The sequence below is a fragment of the Typopeltis vanoorti genome, chromosome 14 (assembly GCF_054136105.1).
Source record: "Typopeltis vanoorti isolate ZY-2024b chromosome 14, IOZ_Tvanoo_1.0, whole genome shotgun sequence".
NCBI classification, from domain to species: Eukaryota; Metazoa; Arthropoda; class Arachnida; order Uropygi; family Thelyphonidae; genus Typopeltis; species Typopeltis vanoorti.
This window is the reverse complement of record NC_143562.1, coordinates 39,561,843-39,584,870: the sequence shown is the minus strand read 5'-3', so window position 1 is coordinate 39,584,870 and position 23,028 is coordinate 39,561,843. Positions and strand designations below refer to the sequence as shown.

The window sequence follows — 23,028 nt, the reverse complement described above, 5'->3', positions numbered from 1 at the left end:
AATGATAAGGAACCATCTGGGAGACGTGTGATGAGTGTATCCAGGAAGGGCAGACAGTTGTTGGCTTCCAGTTCCATAGTAAAGTGGATTTTTGGATGTTGGCTATTTAAATGTGCTAAGAATGTTTTCAATGTCTCAGGGCCATGTGGCCAAATAGCAAGCAGATCATCAACATAGCGTAGCCAAAGTGTTGGTTTGAGAGTGGCTGTGTTGATTGCTTGTTTTTCCAGGTGTTCTATGTAAAAGTTGGCTGGGGGGAGAGAAAGGGGGGAGCCCATGGCTGTCCCATCAATTTGTTTGTATATTTTCCCTTTCCATGTGAAATATCCTGCATGTATTGTGAATTTGAATAGTTCAAATATATCAGAGGGGAAGTGTGACTTCAGTAGATTGAGGGTTTCTATTAGTGGTACATTTGTGAATAGTGACGTGATGTCAAAGCTTACTATTAAGTCTGAGCTTTTTAGGGTAAGGTGTTGTAAGATGCTTTTTAGGTGTGCTGAATTTTTGACAAAGGAGGGAGAATTGTTTGTGAGAGTGGCTAGTAGCTTTGCTAAAAGTCTAGCCAGTTTGTGTGGGACTATTTATACTGTCCACAATTGGGCGTAGGGGTGTGCCTTGTTTGTGAATTTTTGGTGCTCCATAGATCCTCGGTGTTTAACAATGAAGGGTTTGAGTTTGTTAACTGTGTCTTTGGGCCAGGAAGTGACTTTTTTCAATAATTTTCGTGCCTTATTCTTTTGTGTGTTGGTGGGATTGCGATCTATGATTTTGTATGTTGACTGATCTTGTAATAGTGTGTGCATTTTGTTTTCATAATCAGTTGTGTCCATCACCACGGTTGCATTTCCTTTGTCTGCTTTTGTTATGGTGATCTGGCTGTTGTTGTGTAGCTTATTTATAGCAATGAATTCCTTATGTGGGATATTATTTTTGGGAGGCTTGGACTTGATTAGGATGTTGGCCACATCTAAACGTATGTTGTTAGCTATTGTTGGAGGCAGGTCGTAAATTCCTCGTTCGATGGCCGCCATTATTTCAGCTTTTGGAACTTGCTTGGGAGTTCAATCATAGAAACAAAATCATAGATCGCAATCCCACCAACACACAAAAGAATAAGGCACGAAAATTATTGAAAAAAGTCACTTCCTGGCCCAAAGACACAGTTAACATATACTATTACATATACATATACTATTATGTATGTGTAGATTTAGCCAGTATGAATATAGTCTAATCAGTTACGTTTCAGAAATCAGAAAAAAATATACACACAGTTTTAGCTATTCCCTAATTTTTATTTGTATTCAAAACATATGAACTTGCCAAAAGAAAGATGTTACTTAAATTAGATTAAAGCAGGAATCACTATTCAAACATAACTCAATTATGATTGTAAATATTACAGAAATGCTATGAAAAATGTGTAGAAAGTTCCAACAATGGAAATGTTCCCTACTCACTAAATTCATTACAGTTTAGTTTCTTTTTCTCACAAAATCCAGCACTGTTCCCATCTGCAACCAACACCTTTTGCAGTGTTGGTTGCAGATAGTTTTTCAGTGACACTTATTATATATAGTGGCAGAATCTTTTCTCTTGTTCATCTCTAACAGTACACTAATTTTCATGAAGAAGCATAAGTTTTGTGACATCTGTAACATCCAGCATCTTAAAGTTTGATAGTTATGTAATACCTATAAATTAATTCCGGAAAGTTTAATTTGCATTCAAAAGTGTTATCCTAGTTCATTCAGTATCCAGGTAGATACCTAACAGGCTGCACCACAAGAAGGTGAGGATTGAACATTAGTCCAGAATCCCTGGTCGGTTCTCCACATTCCTTTAAAGTCTATGTGGAGGTCTCCTCTCTGTTATACAGCTTTTAACCTTAAGCACCCCTGGAAATTTGAGATTTAGCCGACCAAATTATATTCTTATTGGCTTAAACCACAACATAAAATGATGGTGCAACATAGAATTTCATTCTGGCCTGGGTGTCCCCTGGTTAAACAAGGTCCCCGTTATTTTCACCAGGGAACCAGGACGAACAGCAAAAAGTCAGCTATGGAACAAATCCTAAAACATGCCCGAACTGAACATCACCAGATATCAACAAAATAAGAAACCTGAATGGCAAAGAAATGGAGCTAGCTGAGGAATTGAATAAGTACCAGATTGACATAATAGGGATGACTGAAACAAAAATGACAAAAACTGGTTAGATCTTTCTGAGCAATAAATACAAAATGTTATATTCAGGCAACGACAATCAAGAAAAAGAAGGAGTAGCCATAGTATTCAACACTAAATATGAGGCTAATCTTCTTGAATGGTAGGCAATTTCAAGTAGAGCGATGTGGGCAAATATCAGAATGGGGAACTGGACAGTGAGACTTATTTGTGCCTATGGTTCTACTAAGGTAGAACTGGAGGAATTTTTTGAGGCTTTAGAGAAATCAACTGATACAATGAAAAATGAAAAGTTGGTCCTTGTTGGGGATCTAAATAGCAGAGTAAGAAATGATTGTCAGACATACAAAAATATTTTGGAGAAAAGAGCAAAGCCTAATAATAATGGCCAACATCTTTGGATTTCTGCTCAGGACATGGATTTGTTATTAAACGCAATGTTCCAACATAAAAATGTGCACAAATTCATATGGAGAGAAGAGGCAAGGAATAAGAAAAGACTCATTGACTATGTTATTTTTGATAGCAATGTTTTCTCACTGGTGCAGGACACTAGAGTGTACGGAAGGTTTGAAATTTGAAGTGATCACCATTTAGTCTTGAGCAGGAATTGAATTTGAATTTCATATTGAAAAGAAGAACATGTAAGAAAGTTTTAAAGCGAATAAAAGTTGAGCAGCTCTCAGATGTGAACTGTAGACTAAAATACACAAACATTATGCAAGAAAAATGAAAGAGTTTGAGAACAAGAACCAAACCTTGGTAATTCAGTGGTGAACAATGAAGAGAACGCTGATTGATTCAACCAGAGAGGCATGTGGTGAGGTTGTATCCAAGGATAGAAAAATCAGAACTTCATGGTGGACACAGGAAGTTAAAGAGCCAGCGAAGGAAAAGAAGAAAGCATATCAAAAGTTCCTGGTAAATAAGTCAGCTTGTGCTCTTAGAGAATACAAAGACAAATGTAAGAAAGCTAAACACTGTGTAAAACTAGCTAAACAAAAGTCATGGGAAGACTGGTAAGAGCATAGAAAATAAATATCAACGAGATGGCAAGATATTCTGGTGGTTGCTGAAGAAGCTCAGAAATGGAGGAAAGTGCTGTAAAAGGAAGAGATGATAAAGGTAACATGAAAACTGGAGAAAACGATATCCTTGAAGTATGGAGTAATTACTTTGAAAAATTGCTAAATGAAACAATCAGTGACAATACAGTCAAGTAGAAAATACTGCACAGTGAAATAGAAAAAGCCATCAAAAGAATATTGATGGCGTTTTCTGAAATGTGGAAAGGCAGCTGGAGTAAGTGATATTTGACCAGAAATGCTAAAGTATGGAAGTATAAAAGTCTTTCAGTGCTGTACTGCATAGTTCAGAAGGCCTGGACAGAGGAACAAATTCCAGATGATTGGAGTAGAGCTCTCATAGTAGCCATATATAAAAAGTGAAATAAAGCTCATGAATGTGAGAATTACAGAGCTGTTTCTCTACTGAGTGTTCCTGGTAAGATTTATGCTAGTATACTTGAGAAACGGTTGAGAAGGATTGTGGAATCAAAGCTTGGCGAACAAGCTGGATTCAGGCCAAGTAGAGGCTGTCAGGATCAGATTTTCACTTTACGACAAATAGTTGAGAAATCATAGGAATATAACAAAGATCTGTATTTAAGTTTTGTAGATCTGGAAAAGGCATATGACAAGGTGCCAAGAGAGAAGCTATTCAAAACGTTACAGTTGTTTAGTGTCAGTGGGGCATTATATCAAGCAATACTTGGTGTTTATTTGAGTTGTAAGCAGTTAGAATTGAAGGAAGTACAGGAAGATGGTTTAATGTTAAATCTGGTGTCAGACAATAATGCACATTATCCCCTCTGTTATTCATTATCAATACAGATCAGATTATGAAGGAAAGTGGTATTAAACTGATATCAAAATTGTAGATGTTAATGTCGTCAGCTCTTTGTTTTTATGAGGATGATGTTATACTTCTAAAGAAATCTGCTATAAGTCTGCAAGATTCTCTGACTAAACTGAATAACTGTTGTAATAGATATGGTATGAAGGTCAGCAATAACAAGATAAAGACAATGAAAATAGGCAGAAGCATTGAAAATGTCAACTGCATTGTGAATGGAGAACCTATAGAACAACTAAAACATTTCAGCTATTTAGTCATGATTTTTAGTATTGATGGTAAATTAATAATGGAAATAGACAACAGAATCAATGAAGGTGGTATGGTAGGCAGTCAACTGAATAAATTTATATGGAATAAGAAAGAAATTAGTTAAAACACTAAATTAGCTATATACAAAACAGTTTTCAAACCAGAATTAACTTGTGGATCTGAGAGCTGGGTCAAAAGTAAAACACTTGACCACAGATATGAGAATCCTGAGAAAGATTAGAGGCGTGAACAGATGGCATCAATGGTAATATCATATTAAAAACAAGGATATTAGGAAAGGACTTGACATTGTCGGCATCCAGGAATGCGTTAGCAGAACTAATCTCAGGTGGTAAGGTCATTTAAACAGAATGGGCGAGGAAAGATTGGCAAAACAAGTGTTCTCTGCCATGTTGGCAGGAAAACGACCCAGAGGAAGACCAAGATATAGGTGGATTGATAGAATAAAAAGTGCCTTAGAAGATAGAAATATAAGATCTGATAATGTTGGAGTCTTGATAGGTAACTGATTGATTTGGAGGAAAACTGTAGATAGGAAGTTAGTAATGATTTAAATTTTTCATGCACTACTGTCATATCTTGTACACCCCTTAAGGGTACATGTCAGGAATTTGATTATGATGACGAAGTGTTATCATGCAAAAGATAACTTGTTTGGTTTTTGCATCACTCTGCTTTGGTCTGTCCATGTGGGGCATTTGTTTGTTGTGGAGGGACTTCCCAGTGATGGTTCTGTGCATTTTCATTCTTCCTCTTTTTCTCTGTTCCCATGTTCTTTGCTCTACTCCTGCCGTCTTTTCTTTTCTTTTCTTTTTTTTTTTTAATTCTCCAGACCATGCTAGCAGGGATCCAATGCCCTTCTGTCATGTTTTCCATGCAGTGAAACCTATCAATGGAAAGTGGAATCTGGTAGTGTTCATGGATATTTTAGCTCCCTGCTGTGGCAAAATAGAAATTCCTTGATGATCTGTCCAAGATCATTCAGTTCTCCTGAAGAGTCGTGTATTGCTGTATGTCATCTTTGTCATATGATGCGAAGACAGGGTTCATTTCTCCACTTCTGAGCACAGTTACTGCTTTCCATGTAATGGGCATCCATGAGTGAGTCCACAGTAGGCAGGAAGCTGTGCTGCTGAATTTTCTCTTATTTTGAATATTAATCCTATTTATCTTAAAATTTATCAGGTATCCATAAAGCTCCACTCATGTTCAGAAACGAAGACAATACATTATACAAAAGATAAATATGAAACAGATACATTTTACCAATGTACCATATTTTCTAATAATATATTCAGCAGTGTCTATGTCACTCTTCTTTAACCAGAAGAGTTGGCATATTCCCTAATATCAGAGAAACAAACTCTTAAGGAGATAGATATCCTTGTAGAAACATCTATAAAACAATTACTAAAATAATGCTGGATGTAATATCTACTTTGCTTATATAATCTGTAAAACATTTACGATAACTCTTTTGTTCACCGTCGGTAGGTAGTATACCAATATCCCCCCCTCCACTACAAAGCGTTAAATTTTTCTAGAGGAGTAATCTCAACTAGGAATATCATCCTTATGTTTGATACTGAACACTTATCATTTTTGTGAAAATAGGTTCTCAATTTTCATGTAAGACTTGGCATCCTGAATTCTTTGAGGTATCTCAAGTGCCAAAAACATGTCTTGTTCAAACTGTCTGTTGTGACTTTACCATCTTTATCCAATGTAGCAGTAAAGAGGTTCTTTGTAGTCTGTTGAATATTATGAAAACAAAGATTCTAAATACCTAAATGTGCCAACTATGCAGGCAAACATCCTGCTTACTCCCATGTATGTCAGAGATGAAAGAATGAGAAAGTGATTTAGAAGATCACAACACTTGCTTCCATATCAGGAGGCAAAGAAGAAGAGATTACCACAACAACAACATCTAGGCAGAAAACTTATACTGGAAAGTAGCAGTTAAAAATAAATATCCAAGGAAATATTAACATGTATGACTGTCCCACCTTTTCATAATTACATCATCCAAAATGTTATGATGTACTGAAATAAAGAGCCAAAGGCTTCACTTCAGCGATGCAAAATTATACAAATTAAGTGGATATTGAAGCCAACATTATTTCACAGCTGAATATAGAAACTACAAGAGTTTTGTGCCAAATATATAGAAACTATAAAAGTTTCGCTGGATCCAAGCATAAGCAACCTTTCAGGACAGGGGCAACTCATAGCATCATACATGTCCACAAGGAGATGTGCTTTACATTATGGAAAATACTAAGGAAAGCAATCAGAACTTACTCCACCTTTTACCACGAGTTGCCCCTGTCCTGAAAGGTTGCTTACACTTGGATCTGCCGAAACTTTTATAGTTTCTATATATTTGGCACAAAACTCGTGTAGTTTCTATATTCGGCTGTGAAATAATGTTGGATTCAATATCCACTTAATTTGTTATGATGTAGTTTGCTTTTCATATCGAGGAATCTAATGAATATGAACTAAGTTGACCAGAGTTAAAAAATAATAATGATGGCATGAGAATCACCTCCACAGTTTAAGAAAAGCTCTAGACAGCTCAGCAGAAATGGTTTCAATTAAATGGTTACAATCCTCATTAAATCCAATGGATAATTGACTCCTGTGTTCCAATTCCTTATATTTCTGGTAACTCTGAACCTATTGGTAGAATTTTGAAGAAATATCACCTTAATCCCACATATTTTCATATCAACAAAATTTCTCATCTGTTACCATCTGCAAAAGACAAACTGTCGCCTCTATCTTCATCTGGTGCTTACCAGATGCTTTTTGAATGTAATCTGACATACTTTGAGCAGACATGCTGTTCTGTGGAAAAAAGAATTAATAAATGTCAATATTATGTTGAATATGTAAAACATCAAGTCTGGTTTGGCACTGCATAGTAATGACACTATACACAGTATTCTGTGGGATGAAATTTGTCTTCTTCATAGAAGCAGTTTCAGATATTGAATGCCTTTTCAAAGAAAGTTGCGAAACCCTTTTACATTGGTCTAACTTGAATCAGAAAAATTGTTTCCCTCTCTCCAATAAGTTTGGGAAATTCTAATTTTATGTAAACATCAAAAAAAGTTGTAATTTTATTAATATTAATTTCTAGCACGTGGCAACCATTTTTAATTAGTAAACCAATTATTGTATGTTCCTTGTACTCCTGTTTTTCTTTGATTTGCTTGTTGTTTTGATGATGTACTGTTATTTGCAGTACAATATATGTACTTAAAGTTTATTAATTTGGTTAGCATGTAATTTTGTTCTTTTATAGAATGTACCTGTTAAATTGGTTTTTTACTGTAAGTTAAAAATAATTTAGTTTTTTAATAATCATAATGTTTATGATTAATTTTTCTACTGCTGTTTATATTAATCGCATGATTAGTTAATTTTGTTAAAAAAAAAAACTTTTTAAAGAATATAAATCGTTGTTTACAGTTCAGATTTCATATAGGTAATATATATTATAAGTATACTTTGAGGGAGGGGGGAAGAATTTTTTCCTTTTAAATGAAAAAAGAAGTTTAATTTATGAATTTCTTGGTGTAAACTTCATGAAGATCATATTTTAAAATAATAATGACAAAATTAGTGAAAAAAAATCAGTTCATCAAGTGAACTTCATTACTTCATAAAGAATTATCATAAATTATTTACACGTAAATGCAGGAAGTAATATTTATTAAATATATTTAATAAATATATATTATTTTAATAAATTTTAATTTTTATTTAATTATTTTAATACATATATATTATTAAATATATATATTTAATAAATATTACTTCTTGTGTTTATGTGTAAATAATTTATGATAAAACTATGGCACAAGTTTTCCCCCAAAACTTGATAAACAATTGATAGATAATTTGCAGTTATTTTTGCCATTCATCTATAGAGCTCTTTAATTGAACAATTATACTCAGTAGTATAGTTAAATAATGACATAGACCTATGCTACAGTGTTTCATTTAAATTCATGTTAATTTAAATATAGATGTAATTGGGTAGTTAATTTTGACATGTTATTTAAGATTTTCTCTTACCTTTTGACTGATATTGTTTATCTTTTTATTTATATATGTAAATTATGTATTATATATACATATATATATATATTATATAACAGATTTACTTGGCTGAGAGACATATTTTTTAAAAAGATTAAATCACTTGAAGCCGAGAGATAAAAGTTAAAAATAGATGAAACTATTAGTTTCGTCTATTTTTTTATCAAATAATAAAGTTCCCTTGATGAACTGATTTTTTTTCACTAATTTTGTTGTTATTATTTTAAAATATGATCTTCATGAAGTTTACACCAAAAAATTCATAAATTACCAACTTTTTTTTTTTCATTTAAAAGTAGAAAATTGTTCCCCCCCCCATAGTATACTTGTAATATATAATACCTATAAGAAATCTGAACTGTAAACAACTATTTATATTCTGTAAAAAGTTTTTTTAACAAAATTAACCAATGATGTGATTAATATAAAGAGCAGTAGAAAATTCAGTTGAACCAGAGGGAAAAATTAATCATAAACATTATGATTATTAAAGAACTAAATTATTTCTAACTTACAGTAAAAGCCCAATTTAACAGGTACATTCTATAAAACAAAAAAATTACATGATAACCACAATAATAAACTTTAAGTACACATATTTTGTACTGAAAATAACAGTGCATCGTTGAAATAACAAGCAAATCAAAGAGAAACGGAAGTACAAGGTACATACAATAATTGGTTTACTAATTAAAAATGGTTGCGACATGCTAGAAATTAATAATATTATTATTATTATTATTATTATTATTATTACGGGAAACTTCAAGGAGTCCACAGACTCATCGAGGGAGGCCCTAACATCATGTCAAGAACAGCTATTCGACATTCACCCAGTATCTATCATATGTAAATGAGCCTTGAGCTCATTTACAGTCATGGCACCCACAACAGACTCTGGCAGCTTATTCCACTCATTCACCACTCTCCAAGTAAAAAACCTAGCTCTAACACCCTTGCCCAGCTTCCATGTATGGCCCCTAGTCCTCCCACCACCAGTCCTATTCTCAAAAATATCTTCTGAATTAATCTTATAAGAAACCCTTCAGTAATTTGAATGTCTCAATCATATCACCTTTTTCTGCCTATCAACCAATTTCTGCAACCCACAAATCTTCAACCTGTTCTCATAAGGTTCATTCCATAGACCTGCTATCATCTTGGTCACTTGTCTCTGGATCCTCTCCTCCTCCTCCCCATCAAGAAGAAACCCTGGCACCCATATCTGGGCACAGTAGTCTAGATGGGGTCTTATCAAGGCTCGATGCAGAGGAACAATAACCTGTTTGTCTCTGCTTGTTAAAGTATTTTTCGGCAACCAAGTGATTTGATGAGCTGATTTAGCCACTTTTGCGATGTGCCCCCCCCCCCCCCCCCTGAACTTCAACTCCCCTATCCACCAACACTCCCAAATCCTTGCCTCGTCAATCTCCTGGAGTACAGTTCCACCAATGTGATATACAGCTGCTAATCTTTTCACCCCAAAATGCATAACCTTACATTTTGCCACATTAAATTGACATCCATTCTCCTTAGCCCAGTCCTCCAAACTATCCAAATCATCTTGCAAAATTTTGACATCACTCACTATTGCCCTACCCAACTTTGCATCATCAGCAAACAAATGAACAGTTCCTCTCAGATCCTTTCCTATATCGTTAATGAACAAATTGAACAGTAATGGTCTAAGAACAGAATCCTATGGCACACCACTAGTCACAGATTGTCTTTTGGACTCTACTCCTGAATAAACCACTGTCTGATATCTCTCCATCAACCACCCTCCTATCCATCTCACCAACCCTATATACTACTACTCCTTGGCATTACAGTCCATTTAGGACCTGGGTTTGTCTCAGGATAGCCTTCCATTGTTCACAATTCTTTGCCTTGCTCCTCCAGTTCTTTACTCTCATTTTCTTTAAATCATCCTCCACATCGTCAAGTCATCTCCTTTTTGGTCGTCTTCTGAGCCTAGATCCACCTGGTCCAGACATGAAGACCTTTTTTACGGCTCTATCATCCCCCATTCGCTGAACATGTCCTAGCCATCTCAGTCTTCTCACTTTTATTTCAGTAATAATATCCACTTCATTGAATTTCTCCATTATTTCTTTGTTATTCCTCACTCTCCAAAGTCCATTCTCATTAATTTGGCCAAAGATATTTCTTAATACCTTTCATTCCCATATTTGTAATCGGTTTTGATCTCTCTGGATCATTGTCCATGTTTCACAGCCGTACAGAAGTACAGGTTTGAGGATTACTTTATATAGCTGGATTTTACTTTTTATCGAAATCAAATTAGATTTTAATAGTAGCTGAATACTATAATAAGTTCTATTTGCAGCAGCTATTCTATAGGTTATTTCAACTGACATATTATTACTTTCTGTTATTACTGAACCCAAATATTTGAACTGCTGGACTCGTTCAAAAGTTTCTTCATCTACTGTGAAACTTTGGCTGTTTCCCTATTTTTGTTTATCTCTGGCAACAATTAAGTATTTTGTTTTAGTTTCGTTTGTTTGTAGTCCCATTTTCCTTGCCTCCTCTCTCATTTGTTTATAACCTTCTCTGAGGCTTCTCTCAGTCCTTGCAATACAGTCCACATCATCAGCAAAAGCCAAAAGCTGTAGACTTCTATTCATAATAGTTCCACCTCTGTTTATAATTAAATTTCGTATTACCCTTTCAAGGCATAGGTTGAAAAGCATTGTTGATAGTTGATCTCCTTGTCGTAATCCTTTGGTAATCCTGAACTCAGGTGTGAGTTCGTCCTGTATTTGCACTCTACCCATAGTATTTCTGAGTGTCATTTTAACTAATCTTATCAGTTTAGGTGGAATTTGGAATTCCTTCATGACTTTAAATAGCTTATCTCTATTGATGTTATCATAGGCTTGTTTAAAGTCCACAAACAAATGGTGCAGATTGATATTGAACTTGGAGCATTTCTCCATTATAGTTCGTACTGTAAAAATCTGGTCTGTTGTTGATCTATCATACCTAAAGCCACATTGGTAGTCGCTCAGCGTTTTTCTATAAAGGGTTCCAATCTAGTCGCCAGTACCCTTGCAAATATTTTGTAAATTACTGCTAACAGTGATATTCCTCTATAATTTTGGCACAGAGGCACGTCATTTTTCTTATATATAGGAACGATAATAGCAGTATCCCATTCAGTAGGCATAGATTCAGTTTCCCATACCTTTGACAAGCACTTATATATTTTAATTAATAGTGATTGCCCACCGTATTTTAATAGCTCAACTGGTATTCCATCTTCACCAGGTACTTTATTATTTTTCATTCTCTTTAGGGCTAATTCTACCTCGTTTAATTCTGGTGCTTCCTCTGTCTCAGCTTTTCCCATACTTGCCAGGGGTTCGTTAAACTCATCTTCTTCGGGAACGTTATTTTCCAAGCTTGTTTTGTCCTGAAGGAGATCTTCAAAATATTCTACCCACCTTCTCAAAATGTCCTCCTTTCCACTGAGCAAGTTTCCCTTGTGGTCTCTGCAGAAAGTTGTTCTGGGTTGAAATCCGCTTTTAATTTCCTTTATCTTATTATACATTTTCTTAATTTGTCCTGTACTCTTCAAAATCTCAATTTCATTTAGCCTTGCCTATTCCCATTCACGTTTCTTTCTTCTACACATCTTTTTGGCTTGTTTTCGTTTTTCTCTATATTCATTCTCATTTGCTCGAGTTTTTTGTTCAAGCATCTTTAGATGAGCTGTATTTCTGTCTTCAACACATTTTCTACATTCCAAATCATACCATTCATTTCTTTTATCATTATTTCTGAATCCCAGGACTTCTTCAACCACTTTAGTAATTTTATTCTTGATCCCTTCCCATTTTTTTATCTATAGTCATATTATTTGTATGTTCATCCTCATTTTCTTCATTTATTTCTTCTCTCAATCTTTCAATATATTTTTGTCTGATTTTTCCTTCTTTTAATTTTTGGATATCATATCTTGGTGTTCTCTTTCCTCTACCTACTTTATTAATTTTTATCCTTTATTTATATTTAATTCTTAACAAGTAATGATCCATATCACAATCCACTCCTCTAAAACTTCTTACATCACATGATCTATCTGATTTTCCATTATTCCATCTGCCGATCTCCAGGTAACTTTATGTACTTTTTTATGTGGAAAACAGGTTGTATATATGGTCATATTTTTGCTACTTGCAAAATCAATTAGTCTCATGCCATTTTCATTACTTTCTTTGTGTTAACTATCTCTTCCAATTGTTGGTCGGAAGGTCTCCTCCTTTCCTATTTTGGCGTTCATGTCTCCTAGAACCATTTTTACATCATGTTTCGGTACCTGATCATATATTTCTCCAATAATTCATAGAAATTCATCTTGTCTTCTTCACAAGAGTCCTCAGTTGGTGAATGTGCATATATAAGTGAAATATTGAATATCTTAAACTTTATTCTGAGTACACAGAGTCGTTCATTAACTGGTCTAAAATCAAGAACCTAGTGTTTCCATTTTTTATTAACCAAAAATGCGGTACCAAAGGCTTTTTGATCTCCTCCACTATAAAAAAATAGTATGTGTTCTGGTATCAAATATGCCACTTCCTTTCCATCTCACCTCCTGCAATGCTGTTATCTGCACTCTATATCTCTGTAGTTCCTCACACACACACACACACACACGCACACTTCAATGTTCCTGGTCTGTTCAGGCTCAAGATATTCCAGCTTTCAAACCAATATTCATAATCCTTTTTCTGTTGTCCAGGTTGTTCTGTGAAGTCCGTCCAGCTAATTTTCCTTTTGACTTTCTTAACAAGTTGAGTTTTTTCAGGACATGGTTGTTAGCCCTGCACCCAACCTTACAAGAAGGAACCCGGCTATACCACCCGGGTACTGGGTACCCATTTTAGTCGCCTTTTACGGCATTCATGGGCTACATTTGGACTCTTCTTTAACCCCGGTTACCACATGGGGTACCAACCCTATATCCATCCCCATATACTGCAGTTTACTGATTAGAATTCCATGTTGTATCCTGTCAAAGGCCTTAGCAAGGTCCAGTAGAATCACTGTAAACCCATTACCCTTATCCAGTTCAGCCGTCACTGTGTTATAAAACGTGAGCAAGTTACTGAGGCATGATCTACCCTTCACAAAACCATGCTGTCCCCCATACAGTATCCCATTTTCATCTATCCAATCCTGTATTTTCCTCTTGACTATTTTCTCCAAGACCTTGACAACAATTCCTGATATGCTGATCGGTCGGTAATTTATAACAGCAGTCTTGGAACCTCCTTTATGCAGTGGAACTATTTTCTCCTCTTTCCACCCCCTTGGGACTAACCCAGACCCGACTCAAATTAAACAAAATGGTCAAGGGCACTGACAATTCTTTAGCCGCTTCACGTACAATACGAGCTGGTATACCATCCGATCTCACAGATGTATTGACATTGAGGTCTTGTAATAGACTATTCACTTCCACTTAATTCACCACAATTCCCATATAAGCTGTTGGTTCTTTCATTCCTGCAATGTCATCACCTGGATGATATACTCTTGCAAAGTGCTTGCTCAGTAATTCCACTATATCAACTGATTCGGTTACCTCCCTACCATCGACATTCTTTAAAATCATTCTGCCATATACATTTTTTTCTTTTACTTACAACATATCGAAAAAAAATTGTTTGGGATTCTCTTTAGCTTGCATGGCTAATATTAATCAGTTCATCAAGTGAACTTCATTACTCGATAAAGAATTGATAGATAGTTTGCAATTACTTTTGCCATTCATCTGTAGAGCTCTTTAATTGAACAGTTAGACTCAGTAGTATAGTTAAATAATAACATAGACGTATGCTACAGTGTTTCATTTAAATTCATGTTAATTTAAACATATATGTAATTGGGTAGTTAATTTTGACATGTTATTTAAGATTTTCTCTTACCTTTTGACTGATATCATTTATCTTAGTACTTATAGTATTTATTTATATATGTAAATTATGTATCATATATATATATATATATTGTTATTAGGATTGACTCGGGATGTATACATTTATAAAATTAATATTTAACTGACTAGAACATGAGAAAGTATAACACAAAAACTTTAATAAATCACGACTAGTTTCATCGGTGTCCTGACTTCTTCAGGCGAGTAAGAAATAACACAAAACTTATAAAACTAACAAGGTAAAAAACATGGACTTTCCAGCTTAATAAAAAGAAGAAGAATAGTAACAGTCATATTTGAATTGGTGACCACATGCTATTGTTAGCATGAGTTAAATATTAATTTTATATATATATATATATATATATATATATATATATCATAATGGATTTACTTGGCTGAGAGACATATTTTTTAAAGATTAAATGACTGGAAGCCGATATAATAAAAATAGACAAAAGAGAAATAATAAAAATAGACAAAACTAGTCGTGCAATCTACTTAATTAAATAGTATTTTTACTTTTATCTCTAGGCTTCCAGTCATTTAATCTTTTTACAAAACATACACACACACACACACACACACACATACATATATATATGTGTAGAAAGTATTTTACCTTGGGTATAATATATGTTAAAGATACCAAGCTATTTTAAACCTGGTTTTTGCTCCATTTCCCAAGTAAGCAAACAGACAAATAAGTCAAGTTTGCGCTCACACGTAATGCAAGTCTAAGTGACCCGTAAAGTAGTACAAGTCAAGGCAACTTGTGGTAAAGTTAGAATAAGCTCTGATCACTATACTTACTATTTACCCTTAATGCAAAGCCCATCTCCTTGAGGAGATGTATGATGCTATGCATTAAAGGCAAGGGGCCACTACCCAGACTGGTTTCAACCTTTATTGAGGTCTCATCAGTGGGAGCTCAATAAAGAAATATTACTTAACCTTAGTATTTCCAGGCTAGGAAATACTAAGGTTAAGTAGTACAGAGCTTATAAGTATTTTACCAAAACAAGTTACCAAAAGGTGCTTTGACCTTATTAAATAAAAATCTCAGGATGAGAGATAGATGTAGAAAGTATTTTACCTTGGGTATAATATATGTTAAAGATACCAAGCTATTTTAAACCTGGTTTTTACTCCATTTCCCAAGTAAGCAAATGGACAAATAAGTCAAGTTTGCACCTGCACATAATGCAAGTCTAAGTGACCCGTAAAGTAGTACAAGTCAAGGCAACTCGTGGTAAAGTTGGAATAAGCTCTGATCACTATTCTTAATATTTACCCTTAATGCAAAGCCTGGCTTAATTTCCTAGCCTGACTCCCACTGATGAGCCCTTAATAAAGGTCGAAACCGGTCTGGGTAGTGGCCCCTTGCCTTTAATGCATAGCATCATACATCTCCTCAAGGATATGGGCTTTGCATTAAGGGTGAATATTAAGAATTGTGATCAGAGCTTATTCCAGCTTTACCATGAGTTGCCTAGACTTGTACTACTTTACGGGTCACTTAGACTTGCATTACATGCAGGCGCAAACTTGACTTATTTGTCTGTTTGCTTACTTGGGAAATGGAGTAAAAACCAGGTTTAAAATAGCTTGGTATCTTTAACATATATTATACCCAAGGTAAAATACTTTCTACATCTATTTCTCATCCTGAGATTTTTATTTAATAAGGTTAAAGCACGTTTTGGTAAAATACTTATAAGCTCTGTATTACTTAACCTTAGTATTTCAGACTGGCACCCACTGATGAGACTTCAATAAAGATTGAAACCGTTCTGGGTAGTGGCCCCTTGCCTTTAATGCATAGCATCATACATCTCCTCAAGGAGATGGGCTTTGCATTAAGGGTAAATATTAAGAATAGTGATCAGAGGTTATTCCAACTTTACCACGAGTTGCCAAGGACTTGCATTACGTGCAGGCACAAACTTATTTGTCTGTTTGCTTACTTGGGAAATGGAGTAAAAACCAGGTTTAAAATAGCTTGGTATCTTTAACACACATATATATATTATAATACATATCAAAATTATGTAATTAATAATTTTGAAACATTCTTAAAAATTCATTCAGAATGCTGTTCAACTACCTGTTAAAAGCCATGCTGAAAAAGCAGCTGAAGCAGCTCGTCTTAGAATGCAGTTTCCTGTCTCGAGTGGCAGCCAGCATCGTAGAAAAGAGTTAGAGTGGATTCCTGTTGAAAAAGAGAATTCAGATTCACAGAGCTCAGAAGTTTTTCAAGATGCTACAGTCCAGCCAGCTGCTGAAGAAATATGTACTGAACAGGGTGATAAGGAACTGCCTTCAGAAATACCTCTTCCTGTAGCTGAGGAACCACCAGCAGTGGATCAGACCCTTTCTTCTGTTATGAAAATACTTGATGTTTCAGACTTTGTTATTCCTGTTCCTGCTGACATTCCAATTCCTCCATCTCCTGTTGCATCATGTGTTCTTTCCGACACTTCTCTTAATACTATTCCACTTCCTCCTTCTCCTGTTACTGGTCATGTTGCAACATCAAATATTCCTACGCCACCTCTACCACCACCACCTCTTCCACCATCAGTTCTTGTACAGCCATCAGCTATAGTATCCTCTACACAGGTATTTCCTACTGGTCCTATTCAGGTATGTTTATATTGATTAAATAATTAATTAGTAATTTTTGTAATCTCTATTAAATTTTTGTCTTGGGAAGTTATTTAACCAAGAAACATGCATTGTCAGCAGATTTGTACATATCATCCAAACCAAGTACAATATTCTAAACATACCAGAATCCTTACAAAAAATAAAAAAATAAAAATAAAATAAAAAATTAAAAAAAATAACTGCATCAATGGCATAAACAGCCTTCATCATGCTTACAGGCTTCCAAACCAGACCCGCTCTTAACAGAAACCCAAATTGCAAAAACATAAACGACAGTTCACCTTCAATGCTCAAATTATACTTTTCATGATTTGTTTCACCACAAGAATGGCACCTGTGCCTTTGTGTGATCTGACATTGCCTGCCAGAAAATGCCAAATTTAGAATCCCTTGCCCCCACTTAGTAACATTCATCTCCTGCATTTCCTGGTTGCCAAACTCTGTAAACCAACCGCTTCACCTTACTCACCATGAAGCTCAGCTATCTTCACTCACTCTGGCTATCCAAACAGTGAAGTCATCTTCCTAGGTGACCTTGAATGTACACAACTCCTCCTCTTCTCCAACACTACCAATCGATCAAACCAGACCTGCTCTTAACAGAAACCCAAATTGCAACAACATAAACGACAGTTCACCTTCAATGCTCAAATTATACTTTTCATGATTCATTTCACCACAAGAGTGCCTTTGTGTGATCCGACATTGCCTGCCAAAAAATGTAAAATTTAGAATTCCTTGCCCCCACTTAGTAACATTCATCTCCTACATTTCCTGGTTACCAAACTCTGTAAACCACCTGGACCTCTTCACCTTACTCACCATGAAGCTCAGTTATCTTCACTCACTCTGGCTATCCAAACAGCGAAATCATCCTAGGTGACCTTGAATGTACACAACTCCAACTGCCTCCACTTCTCCAACACTACCAATTGATCAATGCTATAAACTTTGATTTAACATGAATCGTACATCTACTTGCATGAATACCTGATAATCCCCTCCACTTTCCTAATATCCTTGATTTTTTTTTTTTTTAAATCTCTTTCCAGATACACTGTGGAGGTCACTTCTCCTCTTGGCAACTCCGATCATTATCTTGTGCAAGTTTCCACTCTCACAGAACACTCCTCCTAGGCAGGGCTGCATTTACCATAAGGCACATTAGGCATAAGCTGGGGCCTCACTCTCTATGAGGGCCACATTTTAAAACCTTACTCCTCACAAACAACAATATAAAAAACAGCCTACTTATTTTTAAATATTTAATTCATAATATAAAAACTAGAGGCCATTGAAAAATTTGTGAGGCCTCCCATCTCCATTTGAAATACACTGTCCTTTCCTTAGATTATAAAACTAACAGGAACTACTGTATTGCATAAAATTCATGTACGTGCGTGTACCATTTCTTTGCTAGACATATATACACGTCCAGCAAAACCTGGATAAGATTCTGTCCACCTGTTGAAAGAACATGGATAAGAAGTGTAATTTGACCATCATGTCCATTAGAAGGCGCGATTAACCTTCACGCTGAAAAGAACACTTAACTAGATTACCTGGCGTAAGTAGCTACGTTCATTGCCTATTGCAAGAAACACAGTTGCTTGCTGTTTGCTTGGTAACCGGAATCTAAGTTATATTAGGGTAAATACCTACAAGTTATATTCATTTTTACTACTTGTTTTATCGTATAATTATAGTTTTTAATGCCAGTGCAAAATAAGAAATCATTTCATATTTTTATATGAAAATATGAAAATTGATAGTGACATTGAAGATCAATGTCACTATCAATTTTTTTTGCAAATTATTTTAATCGCCAATACATTTTCTCCCAGAACTTGATTCACGATAATTATTTTTGTCAAACAATTATTTTATAAATTCATGAAAATCCGAATCTTAAATAAATATAGCCTTCATCTGTCGAAATTAAGTTTTCTTTATTTTTTATTCATAATCTTAGTTGAAGGTTAGTTCACAGATTGTGCCAAGATTCGCACCTTTACAATTTTGCTTTATAGAGTATCATACATAAATCTTGAATCATATCACGTAATGCATAATTTTTATAAAGTAATCTGTAGGTTTTTGTACTTCAACTTTCTTGGTTTCCCCTAATCACTCACTACAAATCAAAATAAAGGCGGTTATAAAGTTATGTACATAGTTATGAACTGTTATGTACATATTTTCGGCAAATTTTGATATTATGCACTAGTTTTGAAGTAGCGATACTTTCCCTACAGTTTATCATTTGAAACATGTATAAGTGCATGCATCAAAATGAAATTTTATTTTCAAAATTTTCATAATAGAATAAACATTGTATTTCGCCTTTGATGGCTAACTCTCCTCCCAAAATTATCAAAACACACACACACACACACACACACACACACACACACACACACACACACACACACACACAAATACTGGGTGGTAACATATGTGCACTTTCTTTTTGTTTCAATTTGTTATTTTTCCAAAGGAACTGTACCAGAGAACTTTTAATATTCCAATACGAAATTAAATTGTGATTATTATAAATTAGCAAATCTTGTATATTTTCTCATTTATATTATCTCCTGATAATTATAAATCATCAAATTATGTGATATTGGGGAAACTGATGTTTAAAAAAGTGTTTCATCCTATAAAAGCAATATCAATAAAATGTTTATTGCAATAAAATTTTATTGCTTTTTTATTGCAATAAAAAGCAATAAAATGTTTCGAACATCTGTAAATCAATCATAAAGGTGTAAAAATAAAATAAATAAATTTCTGTGTGTATTTGGCTATTGTTAGGCACTTTTTAGTGTGTCTACTGGACGTGTTTCTTCCTCACTTTCTCAATAATTTTTGTTAGCTTACAGACTGTTACTCAAACAGAAAGGGATAGGTCTATAACCCCCCCCCCCCCAAAAAGAAAAATAAATGATTATGTAACTGATATGCACCTTTTCTTTTAAATAATTCAAATCTTTTTTTTTTTTCAAGATAATTGTATCAAATAATTTATAATTTTTCTATAATAAAAGTGAAACCAATCACTATAAATTAAGAAATCATTTTAGCATAAATACTGTATCAGCCTGTAAAAGAAATGTCAATATTTCTGTGTTTGCATGTCTGCTAATCAACAATTGAAATCAAAACAAGACATTTTTGATGTATTCTGCACTATGGCTTGAGGCAATTTAGTGTGATTTCTGGGGAAACGTTTTCTCTCTTGTCTTTCTCAATACCAGTAAGAGTAATATAAGCCTTTAGCTTTACCTCCAGCCAAGAGGATTATTATATTTTAATTCTAAATAGTAATATTTAGAATTAAAAAAAATAAAAATAATAATAACACTACTGATTTTTTTTTCTTTTGTGTGGTATGCATAAACAGTTTGCATATTAAAAATATAGTATAGTATTGCTAAAACTTTGAATAATTTCAGCAGACCACTGAACAATGGATTTCAGAGTGCAAAGAAATAGTACAGAATTAGAAGCTTCGATGGTACAACAATATTATTGCTTTATTTCTTTTGTCAAAAAAAGGTAAACTGAAATAAAAAATGAAATAATTTTCAATACTGTCTGAAAGCTTTCAAACCAGTAGAAATTTAAAGTAGTTATGTAACTGAGTTTTAGGAGAAGGGAGGGAGATGCAGTAGAAAATCTTCAAAATGAGCATAAATTTTGAATCATTTCGTATAGGATACCCTTCATATTATATTTTCAATATATCTCCAGTGGTTATGCACAAGATATTATAATAATATGGATCCTACAAAAAAAAAAAAAAAAAAAAACTGCAATTTCAAGCAAAAGACAAAGGCGAAGAGTCCCTGCTAAAATATCATTGGATATAAATTTTTGATATTAAAAAAAAATAATAAAAAAAGGACTCGCAATCGGAAACCCTGAGTAATGCAGTTTAACATCATTTGTTGTTTATAAAAAAAAAAACGTTCCTAAAATTGGAATGTGACTATCCATATAACAGTATTTTGCAAGGAAAGAAAGCAAAATATCATATTTATTTCAATTAATGTTATTTAAAAAATATAAATATTTGACATAATATTTTAAATGAAACAAACATTTGAAAACTCGCAAAAAAAAATTCAGGATTGATTATTTTTGCACATGTGAAATTCATTTTTATTTTTAGGAAGAGACACAATAATTGTGCAGGAAAAAAAAAAATGATCAAATATCGTAGGACAGTAAAGGAAATTCCAAGTAACACAGTACACGTTAAGTCAAGTAACCAAAGGTTGTTCCACCACAGTTAATCCATTAAACGACTCTAAAATCGGCATTCAGGGATTAACGGCCAAGGGAGTAATTGCATGATAAAAAGTAGAATGCCAATGAAGTTTTGATCCATTAAAATTTAATTGGCAACTATGCTGTGGAATCTTGTCCGGAAGCAGTGCAATATTTTTGTTTTATTCAAAACATATATAATTACTTTTCATCATCAAGAAGATGGGGTATACTCCTTGAACATTTAGAAAAAAAATCTTTAACAGTTAAAAGATTAAGTGAAACAAGGTGGTCCACAAGAGCTGACACTATATTGCTTTGAAACCGTGAATATAAACAAATTAAAGAGGCATTATTTGAACTATCCATTTCTCCTCGTGAATCTCTAATTCTTTGATTGTGAAATAGTTTTGCTGCTTTAAATGAAGAAGCAAATTTATTAACAGATGAGACAAAATTTAAAGATGAGAAGGAAAGTGAAAAAATGAAAAAAAAAAATGTCTGATGAAATTTCACAATCTAACAATGAAAATACTCATATATTACATGGGAAAGAAAATTTCATTGTTAATACTTTTAATGTGTTCATGATAAGCTAATTTTGGAAATTAATGAAAGAGCAAAAGCTATTTAGACAGATATGTTTGGCATTTTTTTGAAGAAAGATATAGCTTAAGACAAGTACAAGACTAGTATTAACAAAATTTTACAATCTTATGGGACTGATATGGACTCAGAAAAATTTATTGGTCTGATATGGACTCAGAAAAATTTATTGGTGAAGTTAAGCAATTTTTATCTTGCACCAAAATAAAACACGTGATCTGTCGTTATTATGCATGGAATCAGATGTAATGGACTCGGTTAATTATGATGACATTTTAGATATATCTGCTAAAACCAAAGCCAGAAAAAAAACTTTTAGTTATTCATTTTTTTTTTTTTTTAATTTAATGAACTGATTTATTTTTATACTTTTTTTTTTTAATGCAAACATATTCATACCAATGCTGTGTTATTTTTATTTTATTAAAATGAGTTATTATGGAAATGTCGACTTTTATTTTCAATAAACTAAAAAAAAAATGCATATGAATTTGATTAACTGAAATAGACTTGTTCTTTTGAGTCTTCATAATGATATTGCACCTAGGGTCTCCAAAAGTACTGTATAAATGCAGCTCTGCTCCTAGGACCATACCCGAAACTCGTGTTCTTTGGTATTACAAAAGCATCAAGTGGGATGACCTCCACTTGATGCTTTCTCTCTTCTGACCCAGACATCTGCAATGAGTGAGTTACAGAAATCATCCACACTGGCAGGAAGGCCTTCATCCTCCATTCTTCCCAAAATTCTCATCCACTTTCCATGCCCTGGTTCAACAGAAGGTGTATGAAAGCAGTTAAAGAAAAGCAGCTTACCAGAGGTGGCTTGCATTAAGAACCCTAACTTCATACTCAGCCTATGCTGAAGAATCCAAATCCAACTTCATAAAGACCAATAGCAAAAAAACTTGCCTCTTGTCCAAGTCGAAGTTATTCCTTCGGGTCCCCTGCAAAAGCCTTTGGATGTAACTTCTGCTCACCTGTGCTTTCATCCAGATGGCATCCCCTGTTAC

At 34.1% G+C, this 23,028-nt stretch overlaps 1 protein-coding gene across 7 annotated transcripts in view; it reads left to right on the top strand.

Annotated features, from left to right (window-relative positions):
* The window catches only part of LOC150099385 (uncharacterized), a 237,457-nt gene that overhangs the window by 142,086 nt on the left and 72,343 nt on the right, over positions 1 to 23,028 (top strand). For all 7 annotated transcript variants that reach the window (XR_016549348.1, XR_016549346.1, XR_016549347.1 and 4 more), the window contains exon 7: positions 16,556 to 17,110. Coding sequence is in view for 4 of the 7 variants with exons in the window: in XM_090403698.1 (XP_090259824.1) it covers positions 16,556 to 17,110 (555 nt within the window). In the remaining 3 variants the exon portion in view is untranslated. The remainder of the gene's footprint in view (positions 1 to 16,555; positions 17,111 to 23,028) is intronic.